The 27,370-nt window shown below is 34.6% G+C and overlaps 1 protein-coding gene across 9 annotated transcripts in view; it reads right to left on the bottom strand.

Annotated features, from left to right (window-relative positions):
- Positions 1–27,370, bottom strand: part of STS (steroid sulfatase) — a 117,406-nt gene that overhangs the window by 51,791 nt on the left and 38,245 nt on the right. For all 9 annotated transcript variants that reach the window (XM_068682292.1, XM_068682283.1, XM_068682311.1 and 6 more), the window contains one exon: positions 23,829–23,965. In XM_068682292.1, the coding sequence (XP_068538393.1) occupies positions 23,829–23,965 (137 nt within the window). The remainder of the gene's footprint in view (positions 1–23,828; positions 23,966–27,370) is intronic.

Below are 27,370 nucleotides of genomic sequence, written 5' to 3'. Positions count from 1 at the left end.
TGGCACAGAAGCAGAGCCTTGCAGTGCACATAAATTACATTTAAACCTATTTAGACTGTTGTTTTTTTTTTGTTGTTGTTTGTTTGTTTTTTTTTTTGTTGTTGTTGTTTTGTTTTTTGTTTTTTTTTTTAAAAAAGAGCTTTTCTATGAATGAGAGTGAAGCCATTCTTTCAAACTTGCTACAGCGAATTTTATACTGATTAGGAATCTAAAATTACTGGAACTGGAAACTGACCAAAGTGTAAGAATATACTTCACATCACCCTGCAAATGAGCTTAACCTTGCTCTTCAGGGATCCCAGACCATAGAAAGATAATTCTGTCTTTACTACCAGTTTCTCTTTATCCCTTTTACTTAAACATCCAAGTATGGCCCAATTTGAATGTTAATTTTGATTTGTCCACCTGTCCACTAAGAATTAGTTCATCAGTGGATGCTCAATTACTGTGTCAAAGAGAATGAGATAAGAACTTTGAAATACAGAACCTTCGTTAACTATTTTCAGAACATCAGTTCTGTTGTCTTCTCCTCCTCTAGATAAGGAATAGTTATCTCACCTAATTTCTAATCACTTGGTTTTTAATGTTGCAGCATTCTAAAATTGCCTTGTTAAAAAGGTTGAGTGTCTCCATTTCTTATCAGCTCAAAGGACAGGGCCATAAATAAAGTAACATCAGCAGTTAAATACCTGTTGGTCATGTTTGTAAACTAGGAGCAAAGAAATGTAAGAATAGGAGAATTTGATTATGCATGTTCTGAAACTTCACGGTAGCTGAAATTTCCCCACAGAGCTGAGGAAAATCTTTTACAAAGGCTGACATTTTAAAGTTGGTGGGTTGAGGGAAAATCATGCAGATGTATCTGACAAGTCATTTACTTGCTTAGCAGGTGGACTTAGTGCCAGGAAAGAAAGAGGCAATCTTCCATTAGCTTTTCAGATCATTTGGAGGTTGTACTTGCTAAGTAATAATAATATCCCTTGGAAAGGTGGCAAAAAGGTGGCAAAAAAAAAAAAAAAAAAGCGGTGCATATAGATAAATGAGGACATGATGTGCAGGTATTTTGCCATATGACCTTCAGAATTCCCTTCCAACCTGTATCAACCTGTGATTCTATGGTTCCATGACAGTAACAACAAATGGGATTGCACAAAGAAAGAAATGTGCAATGAAATGAGCAAATGCATTTTTATTTTTTTTACCTAGTTTTCCTTGATGAAATTGGATTTTCAAATTCATCCTGTAAATTAAGCAAAATGAAAATAAAACAAGAATTCCACTTGGAGTACATCACATTAAATGATCTCTGGTGATCAGAGACACCTGCTGTCATTCAATAATGGAAATTCTGGTTTCCTAATTAATCTGGGAAAAATGAGAAACAATGAAAATGTTCTCATTATCAGTATTAATTAAATAAATAAAACAATCATCATTATGATTTTTTTTCCCCATAACAAGGTTGAGGAGCTTGACTTGGCCTGAAAACAGAAACAAAAACAAAAGACAAAACCTATAAAAAACCTCATCCAAAGTTTCTTGAACTCTACGGCAGAACTTCCATTTACTTCACTTGGATTTTTATACAGAAGAAGGATCAGTTAAATCAGGGTTAATTACTAAATGCTAAAACGACAACTTAATTTAGCAACAACATTGTTCAGAACAGGTGGACAAATATTGGCAATTCAAATACCACACTATTGTCAGAGAATGGTGCTCACAATGCACTGACAGAAAAGCAAAACTTCAGTTTCTGTTTTCATCCTGAACACTGACACCTTCTAGAATAAATAAGCAATAAAGCGTGTGCTACCATGAGATAAAGACACATTTAAATGCACTTGAATGATATGGTTACTGTTGACACATGCAAAACATTTGCTTATTAGCATTTCTAAATGGTAACCAAAACAGAGGAAAAATGCAAAGAATGCTCTGTGAACAGATATCTTTGACATACTGTCATGTATTATATCAATTTTGAAAGGAAATAGTAAAAAGTAAGCAAAATACAGCCTTTACTGTTTTCTTATGTCTTTCTTGACTCTAACTCTTACTATTCCACTTGTATAATTTCTTCATATTTCACTGAGACTTTAGAATTAAGCTAAGACTGATAAACATTACTGGGTAATTTCACTTACTAAAGAAGGAGGATTTTCACTTTGCCTGTTTTAGCTGCCTAACTTTGTAAGAGGTGAATCACAACTGCAAAAAGGCCTTTTTTTTACCCCATGCCTTAAAAAGAGGAGACAGGCAACTAGCTCAAAAGTAAATGTCTTCATACTATTGATAAAGGAAAGCAAGATGAATCCTACCCGAAGTGTAGAAATGCGACTATGTGAGTAACATTTTTATGAGTGTGGTTAACAGATAAATGAGGTCTGAGTACGAGAAGATGGTAAAACTGTATTGCTTCACACATAAAATATGACTGGATGTATATCATACATCATGTGCTCTTGAATTACAATAGGGCTTTTGCTGGCTTAGCCTATCTTTTGAATTCCATTGCTAGTTGCAGAGCAAAATACAAATTTAAAAAGAGTTTGTAGAAGTAAAGAGATTATCCAGAATATGAAACTATAGGATAAATAAGTCAAAACACTGGGAAAACTATAGCTCAGTTTAAGCAATGATGGTTTAATATCCCCAGTGTAGGAAGTTACTAATAAAAATTGAAAAATTCTTGATCAAAAAAACTGACTTGTTCTAAAAAAATAACAGCTGTACTGATCTCTGCAAATACCACTATTTACACTTTTCTGGTTTGAACAGAAAAAATTTTAAAGACAACATTCCAAACAACAGAATCAATCTAACACTGCATATATCAGAATCAATCTAACTGCATAATTTCTGAACCTACTGAACAACTACACTTTAAGTGCAACTTTTTCCTCCTATTGCCATTCCAGGAATACATACTCCAGGTGGCTAACATTGGAGCAGACAAAGGCATTATATCATTGGACACTACTCTTTCATTTCTATATTTTAAGATACAAAATAGACTAAGGACAGCATTAAGATGTTGCTTGTTTCAATTAATATGCTAACAATCCAAAATTTAAGTAAAACTTTTTCCAAAATATACTGAGGACAGCTCTGTACATTCTATTCTCCACTCTTGCTTCACGCTATGTTAAATTATAGAGTTGTTTCATTCTTAAAGTGAAAATGCCAATTTCAGTGGAGTGATAGCCATGTGAAAGTGATAAGAGCAATTGATTCTGCTCATTAGTAGGAAACTGCAAGTGCATGCCACTATTCAACTTGTGTAACACAGCATAAATAGTAGCCGAGCCAGCCTATCTAATGCTAAAATTAATTTCTGGAGTTTTGAACCATGTAAGACTCCCACTGAATTCATGTACATTAGGTTACAGGGTTTATAAACAATGACTATTCATTTGAAAACTAGGTACAAACACTGAAAAACAATACAGTGTTTAACAATGCATTAATGATTTGGAAATCTGTTCAAAGGTTTAGTCAAGTAAGCATATGAAAAATGCATTTGCTTCATAAATTAGCTTACTGTCATTTGAAGTCAATAGGACAGAAGTATTAACAGTATTAATTTGAAATAATGTAGTCTTGCTGAAATTATTAAAAACAAAATAAAACAAAAGCTCTAGAATATAGAATACCTCTGTGTGATCTGGGCATTAGGAAAAAACAGCCTCTCCACTCCTTAGGAAAGCTTTAAAACAGTATGCCTGATTCAAAGAAACAGCAGGATTCAGAATGAGGGTTAAGGATGTCTCAGGACAGCATAGTTGATGGTAAAGGAAATTTTTGTAAATAGAACATCTTATTCCACTCCAGCAGATTTTCCCATGACTGTCATGCGAATAAGGTAATAGTAAACTTGAGACAATTGTTGGACAAAGACTAATCTAGAAAGATCAGCCATCAAATCTCTGCCTACAAGAGGCAGATTTTTTTCCTTTAGTTTATGTTTCAGAATTCCCTTCTGATACTAATGCTTCCTTTCAAATACCTTCACCGATCAGAATCACAACTAAGTTGTAGACTGATGAAGTGGCTTACCTCTGTGAGTGGCAAGCTAGGAGTGCTTTGAATACATGCATAACTTCTTACAAATTACCCCAACATGCATAAGTATCTGGAAGCCCATATTCCTCCCAGAAAAGATATTGATGTCATTCAGTTACATAGCTTTTAACATAATAAACTCCTTGGGATCTTATGCCTGGTACAGAAATTAAATTTAGGTAATTCCACAGTTCATCATCTCTTCCAGATTCAAAGACTTTCACCTTATGGAGACTTAATGTTGCAATATCTGCAAAACATCATTCATAAGTTAACAAACATTTTAATCTCTATGTTGATTTTGTATGAAGAAAACAGAGACTTCATTCTTTAATGGACCAACCTGATTACAAAATACACTGACTAAAACCTTTGTATAAAAGCCAGCTTAGTAACTAAGACCAACACATCCATATCTTAATTTTAGCTTTTGTACATTTCAGGTTATATATATGCAAATGTTTCTGTGGTATGCTTAGAGCCATCCAGTTTCCCCTTGATAAATATGTAAATCAGTTTGTCTTTGCAGTGGGGAAGTAATTATGACTTTCAGACCTACTCATTGAGCACAACACTTGAGGTAAAGATAGAAAATAATAAAATCACTGACAGCAAAACAAGACATTGTTGCACATATGGTGAACAGTACATAAAGTCTGCATGAAACTTGTTTAACATTCAGAGCTAGAATACAACCACTGGAAAGTGGAAATTCTGGGTTGAAGCAATAGATGGTATTATGGAACATTATCTAGCCCATCAATAGAATACACCCACCTAAGGTGACTTGTGATTCTATATAGAAGGAGCATTAACATACGAATCTCAAAGGCGAGAGTGAATAATAGCTAATATAACTGACTAGAACAAAAAGAAAATACAGAACTAATTGTAATACATATAATTCCTGAAAAAAAAAAAAAAAAAAGCAGAATTTAGATTCAGCAGAAAATCTTGAAACAGTCTCACTTTGCTATTGTTATTTTTGAAGTTATGCAACAGAAGCAGTCCTTATAATGCAGTCTTTTTCAAAGTACAAAGCTGGAGTCTTTAATATGTCAAGTTCCTAATACTATTGGTTAGCTGGATCTTCAATATCTACAGGACATTATACCAAACAACTACCATTTGATTCTGAAAAAGCACATCCGTATCAGTGTTTTAATTACAATCAGGAATGCACCTTTGTTGTAAATCTAATCATCACCACTTAATATACTTCTGTTTGCATAGAAAAGCTCTCTGATTCTGTGACCTGTATTCTTTCAAATTAACTAAATGCAAGGAAGGATTCCGAGACTACACCTAAGGCACTACTGTGGAGGTATTCAATCTATAGCACCACAGTAGATCTGGTCTGAAGTAGTAAATTTCGTTTCTCTTCTGGTGTGCTGATGTCTCTGGACATTGAGCCCCCATCAGTAACTATTTCACTCCACTAGTCTCCTTCTATTCTGAAACATTCTGAATTCTTTTCACAATGGGGGAAAGTGAGGCAATTGCCTCAGATTCAACTATCTACAATGTAGGGTAAATTACCATTCAAATCAGTAGTGGTTAGGTCCAGGTAGTCTGCAGAATATCAAAAGCTTCTCTCTCAGATTCCACTAGACACAGGCTGAGACGAGAATAATCAGTTTAAGGGCTCACAGAATGGCCATCTTATAGAAAACCAGCACGTTAACTGGTGTGGGGTCAGTTAAACTATCAGTACAAATTTGCTTAGTGTTTGGATGTGGATTGTCTTGTAATTGTGTCTTGTGACTGTTTATACAACCTTATAAGTATAATGTGTCTTTCAGACCCTCAAGATAGATTTTCAGCATAGTGCACAATAGATCAGGCATGTATTGCTTAGCAACTATGAATAAATCAACCAATTTTTTGACTTATAATTAGCATAGGATACATTTTCCCAAGAGATGAGTACTATATCACTTATTTTCTTATTCACGTAGGGTTCAGCTTATTTTGTAAATGGGAAAGTTGGAACAATCTTTTGCATTTACGGAAATACATGTGGGTAAGAAAGCTCAGATTTAGATGTGGTTATGGAGGTTGGGAAGACCTATAAGTACAGCTGCAATATTGACAATGCAGTATAGCAAGGGTTTCGTAGTTACATCAGTACCACAACACTAGTGATAAAGTTTGGGGGATTATTAAAGGTCAAAAGGATAAGTATTTGGTTATTAATACTCAAATTAGCTAATAAATGCATTGCTTGAAATTCAGTTTTAGACCTTACATCTGTTCTACACAAGGCTAATGTAAATCTTATTTTTTAGCCTGATTAAAATGCTAAAATATGAGAGATGGTCATGCAATTTTAGAGGGTCTATCACATTTACATTTTACAGGACAGCTATGATAACTGCATTTTGCATCTTTATTCTGAACACATCTGAGAATAAGATGCCATTTCACACATACAACTTAAATGCATAATGCAAAAGACACTGTCTATTTCCTTGCTCCAAGGTCTCCTGGGTTTTCTTTCAAATTTTGGAAAAGATTTCTTTGCGTAAGACCTAGGCAATCTGCAATGACAACCTAAGGATAGTATTCATTTTTGAATTAAGACTGTCAGGTGAAGTTAAGGCTTCCACTATTTGATTATTTCAATAAATGCTGATGGTGATTGAGTCAATAATTGAGGAGTGATAAAAGAAACTCTTCTCTGTATTTTCAAAGGTTTAAACTTTTATTAATGTCAAAGTCAGTTTTAAACTGAGTATGTGTATGTTCTTAAATCCAAATGCATAATGCCAAAAAATTTGTCGGATTAAAGTATCAAGAATTTAAAACAGGGTAAGTAATTTAACACCACATTTAATTCTCTGCACCTTTTTGGAAAAAAAAAAAAAAAAAAAAAGAAAAAAAAGGTATATGTCAGTGTCTTTGTTTCATTTTTATATTTTTTATCAAACAGAACTGGAACTGACATAAAATTAGTTGACATTAGAACCTACATATTTTTTGTCTTTCAGCAGACAACCTTTTTCATCTTTGTAGAATTTGGGAACTGGACTTAGAAATCATACACCATAAGGCAAACAGGATTTTTATCAAGATTGAATTAGCATTTGTCATGAAATATTAATTATTTTAATTTCCAGGCTTTCTGATTTTAGTTGTTGAATTCCCATCTTACATGAAGGCAGCTGTGCATTAATTCAGCCACAAAACAGAAGATTCTTCCCTTCTTCTCTCTCCCCCCCTCAACACGATATCTTTTTTTTGTTTGTTTCCTACATCACCACGCACATTTGCCAGTTCACTTCTCAAACAGCATTTGAGCAACTTGGTGCCTTTACTGCCTGCTAAGTATGACTAGAAACTTGAAGCCTACTGTGTAATCACCATCTCTAAACCACACTACCTGTGAATGAATCTCTGTACAGACAATGTTAATACCAATAAGAAAGAAAGCCTGACTGTGAAAACTGTTCTCAACACAATTTTCCACCATAGAATGTAAACTCCAATCTCTCTTCCATAGATGACATTAGGAACTTTGGGAGGGGGGAGGATCAAGTAAATTTAAGGTCACAAACCTTTATGATTCTCTCTTTTTTTTTTCCCCCAAATAATTCTCTCTCTCTCTTTGTGTGTGTGTGTGCATGCATGCATGTGTGTACATGTTCAGTATGACAGTATTCATAATGATTTAAATTTCTGAGGATACTGTCAGAAGGGAAGATAAATAATTTTTCTGGTCACCCTCATTGATAATAGATGATTAGCTCAAAAGACTGCTCATTGGCTTATGAAATGGGACATCGATTCCTTAATTCATCTAAGTGCTCTTGAAAAAAATATTTCAGCCTATTAGGAAAGAGCTTCTGTTAACATTTCACAGTAGTATTAAGTAGCATACAGAAGATATCTACAATAAAAAAAAATAAAATCTGCCTTTTTCTGGTCTAAGGCTTGGGGAAAAGAATTATGTCAGTCTCATCTTAAATTGGTTTGGAACAACGTGAGGTCTCTGCTTAGGCCAAGATGTATTCAATGCCCCCAAAACATGGTGGAATGAGAGCCTTGAGATCACCAAGCCCACTTCTTTGCCTTTTCTCTGTACAAATACTAGGTGTCATTTGGTTTGCAATGGAAAATTACAAAAAATAGTTAGGAGACTTTGTGCATGCAAGACATATTTCTGAAAGGGCTCTGCTTTGTATACCAGGATCACAGTAAGATATGCTTTTTAGGATAAATATGAAAGTTGAATTCAGAGTGAGGAAGGATAATTCACATAGCAACACCATGTATGAGTTGAAATATTAACACAGGTACAAGGCACAAATTAATCTAACTGCAAATCTGGGTAAAGGAGAGTTATGGGCAAGGTAAACTCTCCAAGCCATAGATGGGAACCATCAATAGAAGGTCCCAAACAGCTTATTTTTTACTTATGGGAATGGTATTATTCCTATGGATGGAGAGGCAGGAACAGGGTCAGTCCTTACCTATTTTTCTATATAATTTTAAAGGACTAGTTCTTTCTGAACCTGTAACATCAAACCTATGGAAGCTATATACAGAAACAGGAGAAGTACCCAACAGCAAGTAGATTTCTGCCCTCAAAGGTATCAGAGAAGCATAGCTAGCTGTACTTAGGAACTGATTATCCTTAGCAAGACTCAGCAATTAAATATCACAACAGTAGGGCAGAACATTTGCGTACATGTTTCCAGGTCACATATTTATTACACCAGTGTCTCCTGCTTAAAACGATTGTTTTTATTCCCTTACTGTGTATTCCTAAGGTTAATAAAGAACAAGGGAAATAATTAAATGTCACATCAGAAAGTCAGCTTATGTTCTGTGAAAGAGATGGGATATTATTATCCAACATTTTCTGTTGAAACAGACCTCAAAGCTCTCTTTACCTGTTTAAATTGGTCATCTACTTTTTATGAGAAGCACCTGGGGGTTATTGCAACTGCCGGTTGATGAACTACAGCAGAACCAAACAAAAGTTGAAAATGACTGAGAAATCTGGGATATGGGGCTCGATTATCTCAGCTCTAAATTGGCAAGAACAGTTAGGATAATATTCCATAGAAATGTTTGAAGGACTTTTTTAAGGACACCTGCCAATTTTATGCCTTATTAAAAATTATACTGGGTAAAAAAGCCATTGTAGTAGCACTCTGCTCTTGATACCATGCTGAGGATGTTCAGTTTGTCCTGTAGGATGTGTTGTGGTAGATACAAAGGAACTTGTATTATATTTAACCCTACACCGAACCATGTCTTTTTATAATGTTGGGCACTTTGGCCCCAGTCAAGACTTCAAGAGACAGATGGGACATTTCATCCCACTTTCAGCTGCACAGACATCATCCTTACCTTTGGCTTTGGTTTTCTCTCTAATTTTCTGCTAATGGACATTTGACATTTGAATGTAATTGCTCCCTGCCTGTGAGTTGCTGGCAGCCACCTCTGCTTTCCTCTTTTTCCTTGCCAGCTGTTGCTAGCAACATACTTAACACTGTCTTACACATATTAGAAAGGTGCACTGTTTGTTTACTACCTTTCTGACAGCGTGGTTATGCTATGAAAGAAAATATATGCTTCTTTTATTAAAAGGTTTTCACTTTTTTTTTCCCTTTCATTAAAAGCAAATCCCTAGTAAATACATTTTGTTTGAAAGGTTGTGTTGACATTTTTTTCAACAATCACAACCTTTCCATACCATGGTTGTTGACTTCATATCAGCCCAGTTCCACTGACTTAAGGCAGTTACATAATTCTACACAAACAGAAGACCTACTTCAACATGATTAAAAGGAACAGATATTTTTCAGGATATTTTGCAGGTCTTCTTGCTTACTGGAGTGAACAGTTTTTTGTTTTCCAACCAAGTCCCTAAAAAAAACTCTTTAAATGAAACAAAATAAAATAAAACAGTGTGGAGGACCTGGATATCTGCCAACTAGAAACACATATTGTTACATAAAGATACTAATATTCTTCATTTAATCTCATTCTCTTTGTATTTAGCAAGCTTCCTTCTTCAGCTCCTGGGGATGAATAACTAATACATAAGTTGCATGGAACTGAACAATATTTATGTATAAAAAGAAAGGTTAATTTAAATTAAAAAAAAAAAAGTTCTGTTGGCTCTTCTAAAAAAATACACCTTCATAAAGGAGATGTAATAGTAAAGACTGTCAAATTGATATCTTCCTTTCAATCTCAATTGTATTACAGCTTTTATCCTCCTTCTTAAAGGCTAGTCTTTCCAAAACTGCTTAAATAATGATATTCCGATAAGCTACTATATAGAGACTGATCATTGCAAGAGATGCCAAGTAATGAAAAGAAGCCAAGCGTGTGGGGGAAACAGTGTGATCTCCTCTAACAATCCATTGGGAGAACTGGAAAAGAGAAACCACAAATAAATAAAAAATAACAATAAAAGAATAAATTATCTGCTTGTGGTTTATGAGGAGCTGGCAAAAAAGGCCAGATTCTAACCTTAGATGAAAGTGCACCTCTCACATAAGTAGAAATTTCTTTAAAGGAAGACAAAACCAGGATAGTAGATATGGAAATATATAAATGTTATCCTGACTACTTATTTCATATCAACTTTTCATATCAACATCGGAGAGTGGAACTTGGTGTCAACACTCCATGTTTAGACCACTGTATCATAACCATATTTCTGTATGCATACTAGTGGATGGGTCATTATCACATTTGACATCTAGGGAAAGAAAAGAATCTAGGGAAAGAAAAGAATCTAACAAAATGGAATGAAGTCTCATCTTCAGAGATGCTAACAGACCTACCATACACATGTTGTTAACTGCCATTTCCCGACTCCCCCTGAAGTAACTCGATTATGTATGCAAAGACATTTATAAAAAGAAAAGTTATATTTTCAAACCTCATTTATCAAAACCCCGATACTCTTAAAATACTTTATATTATTTTATTCCTTGTTTCTTACCTAAAGGAAATGCTATTTACTATTTAACCCCAATTGCAGGTTGTTTTTTGTTTTTTGTTTTTTTTTTTTTTTCATTAAAGGCTTCTTATTGACACAACTTGTGAGCAATCAGAGATTTCCTTATCTGACAACAGAAACTCTAACTTCAGATTTACAAAATTCAGAGTTAAGGGGCCTCAGAACTTTTTAAAATGTTCACCTTAAAAACAAACAAACAAACAAAAAAGTAATGGCAAATGCTCCTTATACTTTTTAATATTACACATTAAATGATTCTGAAAGTTCCAGTATATGATGATTTAACAAATACAAATTATGTTTATTCATATCATAAATAATAAAAAAAAAAAACATATTCACAGAATCACAGAATCACACAGAATTTCTAGGTTGGAAGAGACCTCAAGATCATCGAGTCCAACCTCTGACCTAACGCTAACAGTCCCCACTAAACCATATCCCTAAGCTCTACATCTAAACGTCTTTTGAAGACTTCCAGGGATGGTGACTCCACCACTTCCCTGGGCAGCCCATTCCAGTGTCTAACAACCCTTTCGGTAAAGAAGTTCTTCCTAACATCTAACCTAAAACTCCCCTGGTGCAACTTAAGCCCATTCCCCCTCATCCTATCACCAGGCACATGGGAGAACAGCCAACCCCCACCTCACTACAGCCTCCTTTAAGGTATCTGTAGAGAGCGATAAGGTCGCCCCTGAGCCTCCTCTTCTCCAGGCTGAACAAGCCCAGCTCCTTCAGCTGCTCCTCATAGGACTTGTTCTCCAGGCCCCTCACCAGCTTCGTCGCCCTTCTCTGGACCCGCTCAAGCACCTCGATGTCCTTCTTGTAGTGAGGGGCCCAAAACTGAACACAGTACTCGAGGTGCGGCCTCACCAGATCCAAGTACAGGGGGACGATCACCTCCCTAGCCCTGCTGGTCACATTGTTTCTGATACAAGCCAGGATGCAGTTGGCCTTCTTGGCCACATGAGCACACTGCTGGCTCATATTCAGCCGACTGTCCACCATCACTCCCAGGTCCTTCTCTGCCTGGCAGCTCTCCAACCACTCATCTCCCAGCCTGTAGCTCTGCTTGGGGTTATTGCACTTGGCCTTGCTAAACTTCATTCATTTTTACTTGCTTGATGTGTCTACTGTTTGGTGATGCCCAAATCAACTCTACTCTGGATTAGAAAAGCAAACTTTGAAACCTTTCACACAGCCATACACTAAACACTTACTTACACATTTCACGTTGCCAAAAATAGCACTTTCCATTACTTTGCTAGAAATATGGAGAGACACTCTAAGCTACTCATTTATTGCAAACACCTGGGATTAAGTTATATTTGGCTTTGCAGGAAGAAAAAAAAAAATCATATTGCTTTTCTGGGCTAATCACTCTTTTCTTTAAGATTGACGCACATTTACATTTGTATTATTCCTTGCTTGCATGCTTTGTTTTAAAATTCCAGTCTGATTTAGAAATTGAAATTAAATCAATTGCTAACACACAAAGAACTCTACCACTAAACTAAAACCTAGGAACCTAAATCTTTTATTGTTATAACACAAAAGTGTTATATCCAGCAGGTTTTTGAAAGGACGCTTGCTGCAAGAGCAAGATGCTTCTCCTCTTTTTCTTCTGTTCAACCTTGCTATGCTTTCCCTGGAGGGTGCTCTTTTGGTAGCAAAAAGCTGTGAGATGCACTGAAGCTGCTGAATACGACTTCATGCTGGTCCAAGGTAGGGATTGATTATCCTGGAGTTTCTCTTCTATCATCTTGAGAAAACAATTGAGCCCTTAGGGGTCAGGTGTTCCTTTGGATATTGAGCTTACTACTTGAACATAAAAACTGTTGGGTTTTCTCAGAGTTGCTATGCCATGCTTTTTCATTACAATGTATCACGCACAAAATTTCCATTGCTGGGTAGGGAGGGGGAATTGTTTAACTAGAGAAACATGTGCATACAAAATACAAGAACTAAACGAAAATAAAGAGAAAACAAAAAGAAAGCTTTTAAAATAGTAAAAACAAAACAAACAAACAAAAAAACTTGACTAAACTAAATGAAATATGCAAAAACAAAACAAAACAAAGAACACAATCATAATAGCATTAAAAAATAAAGGCAAAAAAACAACATAAACAACAAAAAAGTAAGAAACCATAATAAACATCCATTTTTTATTTTTTTTTCCTAAGCCTGAAATGAAACATAAATGTTTTATTAAGGCTGGACTACATGAACTTAGTTCTTTTCCAACTGGAATGATTGCATGGTTCTATGATTTTGCAATCAAGTAGTGGGGGAAAAAGCTGGAGAAGACCAAAGTTATTCCCCTTTGTCCTATCTCTACACTCCCTGATAAAGAGTCGCTCCCCAGGTGTCCTGTAGGCCCTCTTTAGGTATTGGAAGGTTGCTATAAGGTCTCTCCAGAGAGACCTCTCTTCTCTAATCTGAAGAACCCCAACACCCTCATCCTCTCTTCATAGGAGAGATACTCCAGCCCTCTGATCATCCTTATGGCCCTCCTTCGGAATTGCAACTTACAACACAGAATTGATATTGTCCGAAGTCTTATTGTATGATTATTGTAACACAGAGAGTCAGTTCCCATCTTTCTTAACAGTATGGTCTCAAAATAACTAATACATTTCAAAAGAAGCATGAAAAAAAATCATCTCTCTCTCCAAAAGATAGCAGTCATGATTTTAAAAGAACATCTGGGTTTATCAGCATCACCACTAAAACAGAAATGCACATGGTCAGTCTTTATTTTCTTAAAGAAAATAAAAATCATATTCTCAGTTAAATGAGATGCAGCCAGCTATGAATAAAGGGTAAAAGGCTGCAAGACGTTTTCTGTATTATCACAGAAATTGTTCGTGTAATTGTAGTTTATATCTTGATGAACATAGTTAGTTACCTTTAAAAAAAACAAAACAACTTATTTCCCATGACCAGAAGAAATTCTGTATTCCCGAGACAAGGTGCACATTCTAATTTTTTCCCAGCTCCAACATGGATCAAGCCTGGTAAAGACAAATGACTTGTTTTCTCCTCTCTCCCACTGCTATGCCAGCTGAGTGTAAATCCTAATGCTTTAGTATAGATCCAGAGCTGGATTAGTGGGTTACTGGCAAGAAAACTCTTCCCCAGTTGGTAAATCTGAACATCATCTTTGTGCTTCAGATTTTCATCTGTAGAACAGATTAATGAGATCTCCCTATCTTACAAAGACTTTGTGAAAATTCTTATTTGTGAATCTGTTATATGCTCTAGCGATGTGATGCCACAAAAAAGATGAGAGAAGTCAAAGAAATCTGTCTTCAAAACAGAACTTCAATAGTGTGTGTTAAATAAAATATGAGATTTCATATTTAACAATAACGAATACACCTACTGTTGAATAGCTGCTCATTAAGAAGGTACACTGTGATGATGAGACAGGGTTCCAAAGGGAAAAGAAATGGCATGAAACCCATACGTTAAAAACTGTATCATAAGACACAAGCATAGGAGGATTGATTTTTCCTATCTTGGAGTACTGGACATTATAGCCTTATAATTATTTATTTTTTTTTGGTGCCTTTTCTGTGTTTGTATGAATGTTTAATAGTTATTCCTGGACTCTATCAGTTATATTGAGGCAATCCACTAAGAAACTATCTGAAGGTACAAGGAAAGGGTGTGGATGGGAAGGTTTAAATGCTCAGATTAAAAATTCTTGCTTTTAGTTTCCCTGTTCCTTTATTTCACATTTAGGCCTCCTTCATTGAGATGTAAGTTATACCAGCAACAGCCTTCACATACTAGCTCAATTGCATTCTTTATGAAAACCGTGATTGCATGCTCTGTAAATAACTAGACAGATATTGCTTTCTGTACCAAGTGTTGAAGAAAAAGGATAGTAAAATCATGTTCATAAGTCAGTGCTGAAGGTTTCAGGTTCACAAGAGGGACACATTCTCCAAAGCAGGCAAAGAGAGCTGTAAATAATGTCCATCTCTGCCATCGTGATCCCATGCTCTGGATGACTGACTTGGTATACTCCTGTGGTGTTTCTCTGGGACAGGGCAAAGGTAATTCCTCTTAGCAGCTTCAAGTAATGATGCTAAAAAGGTTGTTATGCAGTCAAATTATCAACAAAATCTTTATTATCTTCCATTAAACTGTATTCCTAGTCTGTATTTTGGAGATTATCTACAATTTAGCTAAAGTTAGCCCCATTCAATTTCCTCATTTCTCACTTCTTTTCAGCACTGCCTTTTTATGAGCAACCTTCATCAAGTTGCTATATTCCTATATTCATAGAAGTTGCTATATTCCTACAGGTTAGTTTTTGCTTAAAACTTTACTCTGTTCTTAATCCTACTTATAATGACTTTCCCCACCCACATAAAGCAAGGAGCAAAAAACCCATACCATTTATACGTGCAATTAAACTTTGAGGTGAAAGGTTATACAAAAGTTTGGTAGCTCCTTTTACTACAGAATTTCATATCCTCAAATTACGGGATTCTCTTATCCCTAGGTTACCTGAAATAAGCTTTGAGCTTTCTCTTACCAACAGAAATTTGCCTATCTCAAGAGCAATATATATATATATATATATATATTATATATAATATTATTATATATATAATATATATATATATTAGAATATATATATATTCTAATTAGAGCATTTTGATCATAACATGAAATGTCATCTCACTCGTTTTCTATTAGGCCCAATTTTCAGAGGTTCAAAACTAATAGGAAAATTTTAAAATCCTGAAAATGATACAGTTATATTTTTGTAAAGTAAAATACATTACATGAATAATACATTAACACATTTTGTGCTGATATATTAACTTGAGTGATATCAGATGCAAATGAAATCTGTTCAGCTGTTAGCAGCAAATTTTGAACAACATAGTGCTACTACCACAAGTTGCATCACACACACTGAAGTTTTCCATCATGGGGTATGCATTACTAAGACATTATTTAAACCTGACTGATTAAAAATGCTATAGGAATGGGTGCTTAAGATGTGCTTTATAATCCTGTAAATAATGTTCCAAGGAGCTTTGCTGTGTACAAAGATGTAATATAGAAACAGGAAACTGTACTTAAGGAGGATTAGATAGCTCAGGAAGCTTATCATAGTGGAAATGTGAGCCTTTCATCACTTACTCACCTCTTAAATTCAGTCCTGTTCAGTAGTGACTGAAAGTCATTACTGCTTAGTGACATATGAAATGAGTTTGGGTTTTAGCCCAGATCATAACTGGAAAGCATCCACATCATAAAAGGCAGAATTACAAATGTCTTTTAATCTGCACCCTTATTGACAATTTTCCCAGATCTGACCTAAAGACTGAATATGCTTCAAGAACTTAACTACTATATTAGCTGAAAAAACAGTCTTTTAATGTTAGGGTAATAGCAGGATGGAAGAACAGGGTGGGAGAACGTTCTTCTACTCATAAAGTACCTGAATTGACTTCATACCTTATTCCTAAAGTTGCTGGCTGAACATCTTTCATGATAACCAAAACAACTTAAAAATAAACCTTGTGACTTGTGGCATATACCAGTATCAATTCAGGAATGCAAGGTCAAGGAACATGCCATCTGCCCCAGGCATCACTCTCCAGATTTTTAACTTCCAGGTTTTCAGGCTCAGCTAAGATAATGTCACATTCATCATAGCTGTATAAAACAATCTAAGTGTGATTATCCACCGTCTGTAATACTGTGGTATCATTCTGTGTTGATTATCTTTTAAATTATTGACTTTGCACTGTTATGAATGACTACAACAGGTGAAAAGCAACGACAAATTAGGCTCATCTCTGTAACAATCTCTGGTACAATATATTTTTTCTGGAAAAAATATGGATATTTCCTTCATTGTTTCCCCAACACAATAGGAATTTATTTATTTATTTATCCTTTCATTTTTGTTTACCTTTTTTTAGCTTAATTTAGACTTGTCAGATTTAGCATATGTTTCTGGATTGATACTAAGTGAGTAGCAACACAACTTTTCTAAATAGGAGCTGAAAACACACAAGCATTTTATAGCAAAATAAAGCTGTGTGAACTCACAGTAAGGGACATTAACAATTTTCCATAAAATAAGAGACATAGATTTCAGCTGAAGCTTGCCAATACTATGCTTATTTCCCAGGAGGATAAAAGTTACTGCTCAATATAGGAAAGCATAGTAAAAAAAAAATCATCTAGGAATCAAATTTCAGTGCAAAATAACTTGAAATAAATATTACAATTGATATTTTAATTAGTTTGTAATTAAAAAAATAAGTCAAGTGTAAGAGCTGCCAGGTTATAAGCCTAAAATAGCTATTTTAAAATGAGAACGAAAATGCTTTTACTAATAAATTGAAGATACACCACACACTATTATGAAGGCATATAAAAACTAAGAAAGTGTAACATGTTTCAGCATCTCAAAAATTCTTTGGCTGTAAAATTTAGACTGTATTTTACTAAATTTGTTGTGGGCATATTTCAGTTTTCTGTCTCTGAAATACTTTACAGTTTTCCAAAGTAGCTTTCAAATTGTTTCTGGAAATGTTTTTTTCATCTATTACTAAATCAATGGGGTCTGAGAAAACTCTGGAGTCAATAAAAATTGCTTATATTAGATTGTATGGTTATCACTTAGACCCTTGATTTATTTCATTCCAGAGTTTAACAGAAATCAATAGCAGAGTCAATGATCAATCCACATAAATTGTATATTAACTATTTAAACACAGACACTTTAATCAGATAAAAGACTTAAGCATTTAGTTTTTATCATATTAGTTTTTAGGCACTGCAGAAATTAAGAGTCACAGCCTAATCCTGCATATGTATTGATATAATCTGTTTTGCAGCACTGTGAAATGTAATTACTAAAACAGTAAATTAGATGTTTCTACAAAGATCTGGAGTTGACTTGTTTGGGCTTTTGCTCCTCCCTTTCTCTTTGAAAGTTTTGTGTGAAGACACACATTTATTATTATAATAATAATATATATATATATAATATATATATATATAATATAATTATTCTTATTATGATAACAGGTGAATCAAGGAAGAACAGTGTGAAAAGTGGTCTGACCTTCAGTTAGTCCTACTAGACTGTAACCTAGCTGACCTTTCTCAATAAAGTATACTTTACTTTTGTCTTGTTGTACTTTATTATAGGCCACATATCACCCCACATAGTTTCATTGCAGAGTATCACAAATGCTTTGGCAAGTAATTAATGTTCCTCTGGTAAAAGTTATTCAGATATCCAATGTTTTAATGACATGAGTACTATTAGTTTAAAAATTAGGCATAGTGCTCTCAGTGAAAGAACAATCAAAACAATCATCTGGCACAATGATCCAGATGTTAGGGTTAAGACCTCCATACTGCTTATTTAGCCAAGAAAACAGGTAACTAAATTCCACAGAACTGCTTTTGCCTTCTGAGTGATTTACCTTGGGTTGTATCAATGACTGGTTTGAATGAAAATAAGTCAGTGGAGTTTTTCTGAGGATCAAGCTCAGGCATTTAAAAAGATGCTTTGAAAATGGTGAGTGCTTAGACTGGCTTGAACAGTCCTCTGAAAAAAAGGCATGAAGACTCCCAGACAACTAGAAGAAAAAACAACAGTTTAAAATATTCATGGTCATCTCTGCTACCAAGTGAGTCCCATGTGGCTCCTATATTTGCCATCACTATTTTCTAACTGTGATAAAAAGAAAACAGAAAGAAAGAAACAAATGAGCTATCATGGAAAGCAATGGCACAGTATCCTTCCTCTGTATGTGCAAATGAAGTATAGACATCTTTCTAGGTTATAAGTTTAAATAAAAGAAATTTGGTGAGTCAGTGGAAAAGAAACTAAATGTATTATTGAAGTCTTTTTTTAAACAGGAAGTCAGATTATATGCAACACTATAAAATCTGAGACAAAAAATTTAATGCGATATTATTTTACCAATTTCCACAAAAAGCAAAACATACTTTAAAGAAAAAGCACATAGAATGTAGGTCATTGTTTCCTCATCTGCAATTTTTTAAAAATATTATTTATTTTTGAAATCCCTGCTTTGTATTTATCCAAATATTTATCAAAATATTTACTTTGTTCAGCTCTGAAATGGACTGGCAATATAATCCAAATGTGAGATTACTCTTCAATCTCACTGTTTCTTTTTTCCTAACAGTTTTCTGACATCTTTATTTAAATTTATTCTATTGGGGATAACCAGCATGCTATGGTTCACCTTACATAAAGCCTACGGTAATGAAAATTTCTGAAGACTGATGTTTCTATGAATTATACCAGCAGAAATTCAACTCTGAATAACTCTGGTTATTGCAATGTAGTGAGATTGTAAAATTTTCCTGATTTCATTTAGAAGAGCTAGGGGTTACAATTTCCGTTCTAGATTTCACGAGCCTCCTCTCCTACAAGCTGAACAGTCCCAGCTCCCTCACCCTTACCTCACAGGAGAGTTGCTCCACTCCTGTAATCATCTTCGTGGCCCTTTGCTGGACTTTCTCCAGTAGCTCTATCTCTGTCTTGTACTGGGGAGCTATGGAATTACTCTATCAATATAGAATGCTACCAAACCTTTTAAGATATTTCAAAATCAAGTTTGAAATAAGGGTAAGATACATTGGGATTTATTCATACTCTTTTTCTTCAAATTAACTACCATCAGATGGTAACATTTTCTTGATATAACTTGATCCTAATACACAACAAAAGGCCATGGCAGAGAGGCAGTTAAGTTTTTCCAGCTTGCAGGGCATTCTCATAATAAGGATACCCAGTGTTAGCCAGACTACAACTTCTGGGATGTTTTTACACTTGAACCATTCAGCTGTGATTGTTCCACAAAGGGTTAAGAACTGGTTAGTAGTCTTACTACCGTTAACAAAATAATAAACAACTTTTTCCAAAAATGGTGTTGAATTAGTGTGTCTTTGCACAGCTTGTATGCAAGTCTACAGGGGGCTCCAAAACTCTTTGCAGTGATCTGTTTTGGATTAAATTAGTGTAATGCAATTTACAGCAGAAAATAATTTCTGAAAATATCAATTTCTCTTCCTATACTTAATCAGGAACGAAGGAATGAAGGAAGGGAGGAAGGAAGAAAAGGATAATATTCAATTCATTCATTCATCATTTCTTTTTCCATTTTAGACTGCAAGATTATTTCATCTGCTCTCATATGAATTATAATTAATAGCATTAATAAGGTGCTTAGCCTACATTAAAACAAAATTAATGTTATTAGCCAGAGAATAACTCTCTAGGCATGTCACATGCAGTGACATTATAACTGTGAATGCTTTAAACATTGCATTCTGTTAAACACATATCAGTATGCAAAAGCAGTAGAAATATGTAGTCTCAAAGCTTATTCAGATGCTTTTGCATTTAGTATTTTTGACATGGACTGTAATTATACCCTTCAATACTGGTTTAACTAGTCAAAACCATGAAACATTCAATGGAGTATTTTATTCATTTTTTATTTTTTTTTTCCTTCTAGCATGGAGATTAATTGGTGTCCAATTAAATAATTTATTTTAAATAAACAAACAAATAAAAAGGAAGAGTTGTCTTTTATTTAGGGTTCTCAGTCCAAGTGGACTACTCTGTCTTCCTTTTAGAAAAGATGTTGCTTTTCCTCTCCTAAGTGGCAGCTAAAGCCTTCTTTTGGATTCTAGTTGATCTCTCAAATCAGGGACACTGTTTAATGGTGGCTACTTAATTTCATGGTCCAATTTAATACAACTTTTTCTTCACTGGTATCTGACAATCATAACTTTTGCTCTGTTGTTCTCTCTCTCTTTTTTTTTTTTGTTCATTTTAATCATCCTCAAAGGATTGTTATTTGCCACATAACAGATCATATATTGGAAGTTTCTTTTAGAATTGAATTGAGGTTGGTGGTTTTTTTGCCTTTTTTTTTTTTTTTTCTTCCCTGAGAAGTGCAAATATTTTTGACATTATACTATAGTGCAGTTTTCCATACATTCATTTTCTTCTTATTATGATTTGTTGTCTTTAATGCAAGGATTTTATAACATATTGTTATATCTGGGATATTTTTTTCCTGTTCCTTTTGCAAATGACATTTCTCTATACATAAATATTTCTGTTCATTTCTGTTCAACAGATGATAAAATCTTTCTTTGTAGAAAGCTTATAGTTTTTACTTCTTCAGCTTTTCCAGGCGATTTTGTTTGACTTTCCTAGTAACATTTTAAGAGGCACTCCAAGAAAACACTGGTTACTGGCATCAGTAGTACAGTGAATAAATCTACTTTGTCTGACATGGTTGATTCATTAAGACTGGAATTTTCAGTGGAGGTTAATGGAAATAAGTGCTCCCTTCAAATGAAATAAAAAAAAAAAAAAGCTATATTATTCCTTCAGCCTGCTTTGGAAATGTCAGACATAACTGTCTTGCATCATTTTAATAATGGAGGAGAAAGTAACAGAGAAACTAAACACATTTTCTCCCTCCTGGAGCCAATATGCAATCTGTCAACAGAGGAGTCTTACAAGACATAAGCCACATCAAGTAGCGAGACCCTCAGCTGAGACAAAATTTGATATTTGTACACTAGTTTATGACAGCTGAGGGTCTGTTTCCTGATTAAACTAGCCCCACTGGCCCTGATGCTCCTGTAATGAATTATAAAGGACAACACTTAAAGAAACTCATGTTTCTCCTCTATTGAGCATGTTCAAAATTCTTACGCTATTGCTACTAGATATTTATCTCTGATTTATCCCAAGCTTTTTTTAATATGTTGGTGTCATGGTGTTTGACAATTTGTTTGACACATCTCCTAAAAGCCTGTGGTCATTCTGGAACAGAGAAGTGACTTGCAATCTGTTACTACCTCTGCATTATTAGATATTCTCAAAGAGCAGCATGGCGGCTGCCTTGGTTTCCAACTTGTTTAAACCCCAGAGCTACTTTCCTGAAGGAGGCAGCAAAACCCAATGACAGCAGTAAATAATCAATTAATCTGGAACACTCTTACTACCTTGGAAAAGAAAAAGAAATAGAAAAATTAAACCTAGACAGTGAAAAGCTAATGCTTGGTAGTTTACCCCAGTGCAGGTGAAAACAGAAATGCCAGGACACTTGCATACATTTATCCAGCGCAAGCACTGGACTTACTAAATGCTGGTGGCCACTGACAGAAGTGATAAAGATTCAGTGGGTAATACAACTTGAATTAAATCTACTTCCTCTATACAAAATCAGACATAGAAAAGATTTTTTTTTTCTACTCAGTCCCCCACATTGAAAGCTCTTCCTTTTATGTGTGTCACAGTTTTTCACAAGGCTTTTCCCCATTTGTTCATTTTTCCAAACACTGCACTAAATACATTACAAATCACTAAATGTACCATGCTGTCTTTTGTCTCCTGTAAATGAGAACTCTTGTTCTGCATCTGGAACTCTTAATGCAAAGAAATATACACAAGGCTTTACCATAGATGTTTGCATAGTTTAAAAATATGTATGTGTCAACGCTGAATTTCTGAAGATAGCCACTTTGCATTGGGTTGTACTAAGAACAGAATGAACTTGGGCTATATGGGAAGGAGGAATGTAAGCTGCTCTTTGGCTCCCAGTACTGCTTTTTTCCAAAACAATTATTTTAAAATATGAAGTGTTAGTTCTTTTCACAACTGGAATCAGAGTCTTGCTCTCTATAAGTACATTAAAGAAGGCTGTAGTGATGTGGGGGTTGGTCTATTCTCTCATGTGCCTGGAGACAGGATGAGGGGGAATGGGCTAAAGTTGCACCAGGGGTGTTTTAGGTTGGGTATTAGGAAGAACTTCTTTACCGAGAGGGTTGTTAGGCATTGGAATGGGCTGCCCAGGAAGTGGTGGAGTCACCATCCCTGGAGGTCTTTAAAAGACGTTTATATGTTGAACTTAGTGACATGGTTTAGTGTTAGGTCAGAGGCTGGCCTCGATGATCTTGAGATCTCTTCCAACCTAGACAATTCTGTGATTCTGTGATTCATTTTGATATGTCTAATGATAAAGGAAGCCTGCTGAAAGATGTAACAATTGACTGCTCCCAAGCCTCAAAGAGAACATTATTTTTACTGTTCTCCATGAAGATAAGTGAACCTCACCTGAGTGATTTCACAGATTGAGAGGACTTGCCAAAAATAATGAGCTTTTGTTAATAGTTAAATATAGTAGTTAAATAGTTAAATAGTCAAATAGTTGTTAATAGTGAATATTGCAGTCGTTTAATTTGAGAATATTTTGTTATTAGTATTCAGTGTGTAATACAACTTGAATTAAATCTACTTTCTCTATACAAAATCAGACATACAAAATTTTTTTTTTCTACTCAGTCCCCCACATTGAAAGCCCTTCCCTTTATGTGTCACAAGAGGACTGCAGAGGCCAGCAGTCCTCCATAAGCTCATGGGTTGGACTCAACTCACTCTACTTTAAATGCCCACAGTTAAGGTGTGTGTACATATATATCTCTTACGTGCATACGGACTACCTTTATTGTCGAAAAAAAGAGTAGGCATTTTTAGGACACTTTTTATCACATAGTAGATACCACAAGAGGTCAGATTATTGTGATTCCTAAATGACTGTTTCTTTCCCCCAGGTATAAGGGACAAGTATGTCACATATGTTACAGACATCCAAATTGCAAAAGTCTGTGTTTGGTGGACATGAATGAACTATCTTCATTAATGTTAAAAGCGCATGCAACATACCTACACTCCAGTCCATTTCCTCCACTGCATCTCCATATAAACCATGCTTGCTTTTTCCTCTAAACATGTTTGAAGCATATAGAGCTGTATGGACATGAAGGTAAGACAGGACAAGAAGAAATGGCACATCAGTGTTCCTGAAGAAAAACAAAACAATGACAAAAGCAAATAACAAAAATATTTCTAGTGTATTTTATAATAAAAATTTCTAAGCAGAAACTTTTCAGCCCTAGAGCTCAAAAAGAGGAAAAGGAATACAACATAGGATAAAATAACTAATCATAGGGTAATCTTGATTATACACACGCACACACATGCACATGCACACACACACACACACACACACACAAAATGTGTGTGCACGCTCTTAAGTGCACACTGAACTGAAAGCAAAAATAAACAGTAAAATTTAACCAATTAGTTTGCTATATACGTTGAAAGAGGACTTAAAGCCAGGAACCTAGCAGGTTCTGGCTACAAGCATCTCTATTCATTTTACAAGTACATATTTAAAAGCCCTAATACAATTGCTATTCAAAAACATATACCTATATGTGTGAAATATAATTACTTCCCTCACAAGGTCATAAGAAAGGTGATCAACTAATTATGAGGACCATATTATTGATCCCTATTATGAGGACCAGGGCTAAGCACACCATAGTATTACTGACTGTGCCAAACCAAGTATATTAGCACTTTTTCTCCTTTTCTCTCTTAGTCCTCTCACTAAGATTTATGACAAAATCTTCTTTTGTCATTTACTGTGGTGTTTGCATGCATACAATTGGCACATAACACTACAAATATGTCACATTTGTATATGCTTTATCAAGGCATAAATAATCTTAAAATGCACACTAATACAAAGAAATATTTTCCTCTCACAGTAATGAATGGTCTCCATTGTTTTCAGCCTACTTCTTGAACTGAGACAAAAAAAAAAGTGCAATAAATAGACTCTCTGTAAATTTTGCTGTTCATGTGATCTGTCAACATGATATTTATGATCAGTTCCAGCAGGCTGTGAAAGCAAAGCTCAAGTAAGAACATTTCCTTATGCATTATTTATAGAACTTTACTTAAAAGTGTGCAGCACTAGCCGAATTTACTGCTATATGCTCTAACGGCATTTGTAGTACATAACACATACTGTAAATTTCAGTTGAATGACAAGAGCACTATCCAGAAAACTTGTCTGGATCTCACCTTAAGGCACACAGCTAATTACGGAGTATTTTTGATTTTATTGACCATATTTTCCCTTGCCACCTTTGTGGTGGATAATACATGTTATTCATGTCAACATCAAAGAGAAACTATATATTTCCTCATGCAGTTGATTCATACACCTTTTAAACGAATGGAAAAACAATACAGATATGCACGTGCAAATTGTTTCTTTAAAGTAAAAAAAAATAAAAATAAATAAAAACTTATAGCCATCAAGAACCTGAAAACAGTCTTTTAATAAAAGAGATTGACATGACATCAATACTTGACTCCCAAGAAAAATTAAGTAGGATTAATATAGTACATTTATGTGGATCATTTTTTCCTCACATTGGTTGGATATATTTTTGTGCAAGTCGCATGGTTAAAACTTTGTTATTTTGTTTTTTTTTTTACTGGCACAGTGAGGCAGCAGTTAACAAAACAGGAAAATTTTATCCTGATTACTCACTTGATAGCTGTATTTCTGACTTGAATTTTTTTATTTTCCGTAAAAAGTTTCTACTTCTCAAAAAGAAAAAAGACCAAGCAATCACAGAATAAATAGTATATTTTTCATGTGAAAAATAGGGGAAAAAAAAAGAATATTTGAATTCCCTTCGTATACTTGTCCATATATCCTGTATTTTCATACAGGATACACGTATATGTCCATATACCTGTATTGGTAAACATGAACAATTATAAAGCACAGATTCATAAAAATAAAGAAAAGCAAATATTTTTCATAAAAGATTAACAAGAGATTGTATTTGTTGCTACTTGATATACATGGAAACCTTTCACCACTGTAGCAACAAATAATACAGGAGACTTCTGAGTCAATTAAAAAGACTAAAAATGTCAGCATTTCAAGTCAAAAAGATGTATACTTATAAATTTAATATTTAATGTATATATAAACATAACAGTGACCTTTTATTAAAGAACATTTCTGCAAGGCAGCTGATTTATTTTTTTACAACCATGCATTTGTTACTGCATGAGATTATCTTCAGCTTTCTCCTTAAACACAGTTCACTGAATTGAGAGTAATGCATAATGCTAGGGTAAAATACCATAAAAATATACTTTGTACTCATAATAGTACATGCACGATTCACTTTTCATGGAAACTGTCTTGTTCTAATGTCACAGAGATAATGCATACTTCATATCTGTATTGCTAAAGGAGAGTATCAAATGCTATTTTCAAGAGATAATTTTTATTATTATTATTATTTTTATGGAACTCATACAAAGATCAAAGTTTCATAAAGAGGTATCTAATCAATGATTGATATAGAATGGCACTAAATCATTCTCTTTTTTGCAACTCAAATTGATAAGTTTTGATTGACAGCTTGCTGCCAGGTGGAGAAGTCTTACCTATTAATATCCTATAAAAGATCACAGGCAGTTATTTATCTCCTGCCAAAACTCCTTGAGAAGAATTATAACAGACTACTTTTACAGTGACCTTGAAAACGGAATGACAATATCAGCTAGTAGGTAGGAGAGAAATTTGACATTAACAGCTTCTCTCTCCTGAACCACTTCAGTAAACAGCTCTTTCAAAAATGTATTGCCACTATCTTTTACACACTTCAAACACAGGGAACTTCAGTTTCAAAAGATCTCAGGCTCACTTACCCAAACCTACCAAGCAATTTTTATCGTAACGCAAATCACGCAGTCTTTTCAATTTCCTGAGTAGCCAGAAAGATTACATGCATCTGATATATGACATTCTTTAATGTATACTTAACTGATCTTGACTCCTCTGCATTGTATAGTACTAGATTCTTCTTATTTAGGGTGAGGAGATTTTACATGACTCAAAGATTTAGTTCAGGCTTGAGCTGTAAAAAAACAGCTCTAAAGTGGATAAAAGAACAAATAACATCTAATCAGAAGTCTCCCTTCACATACAAGTCCTTAACTTTTTCCTGCTATTTTGCTCTAAGTATTTGCTTCACTGAAAATGTCTTGGGTAAAGGAAAAACTCCTTTGGAAATTCCTTCTGTTTGATTTCCTGAGCGCTGATATCCATCCAAGACCACTGCAGCAGAGCAGCAGGTGAAGGTCAGGATTGCTGGCCTGTGGTTGTCAAATCAAAGGGATATTTCCAGTATGACTCAATACTGCAAACTAGGTGGGAACATGGCATGACAGTGCTCCATTCTAATTGTTCACAGTAAATTCTACGATCTTTCTGAACAACATTTTTTTTGCTAGATGTGAAATCATCCTCAAATTTCATCACAAAGTATACACATTTTTAACCAATTAGACTACAATATACCTTATACCTGTGTACCAGTGAAGGT

The sequence above is a fragment of the Anas acuta genome, chromosome 1, assembly GCF_963932015.1.
Source record: "Anas acuta chromosome 1, bAnaAcu1.1, whole genome shotgun sequence".
Classification (NCBI taxonomy): domain Eukaryota; kingdom Metazoa; phylum Chordata; class Aves; order Anseriformes; family Anatidae; genus Anas; species Anas acuta.
The sequence above is the reverse complement of the archived record's forward strand: the minus strand, read 5'-3'. Positions and strand labels throughout refer to the sequence as shown.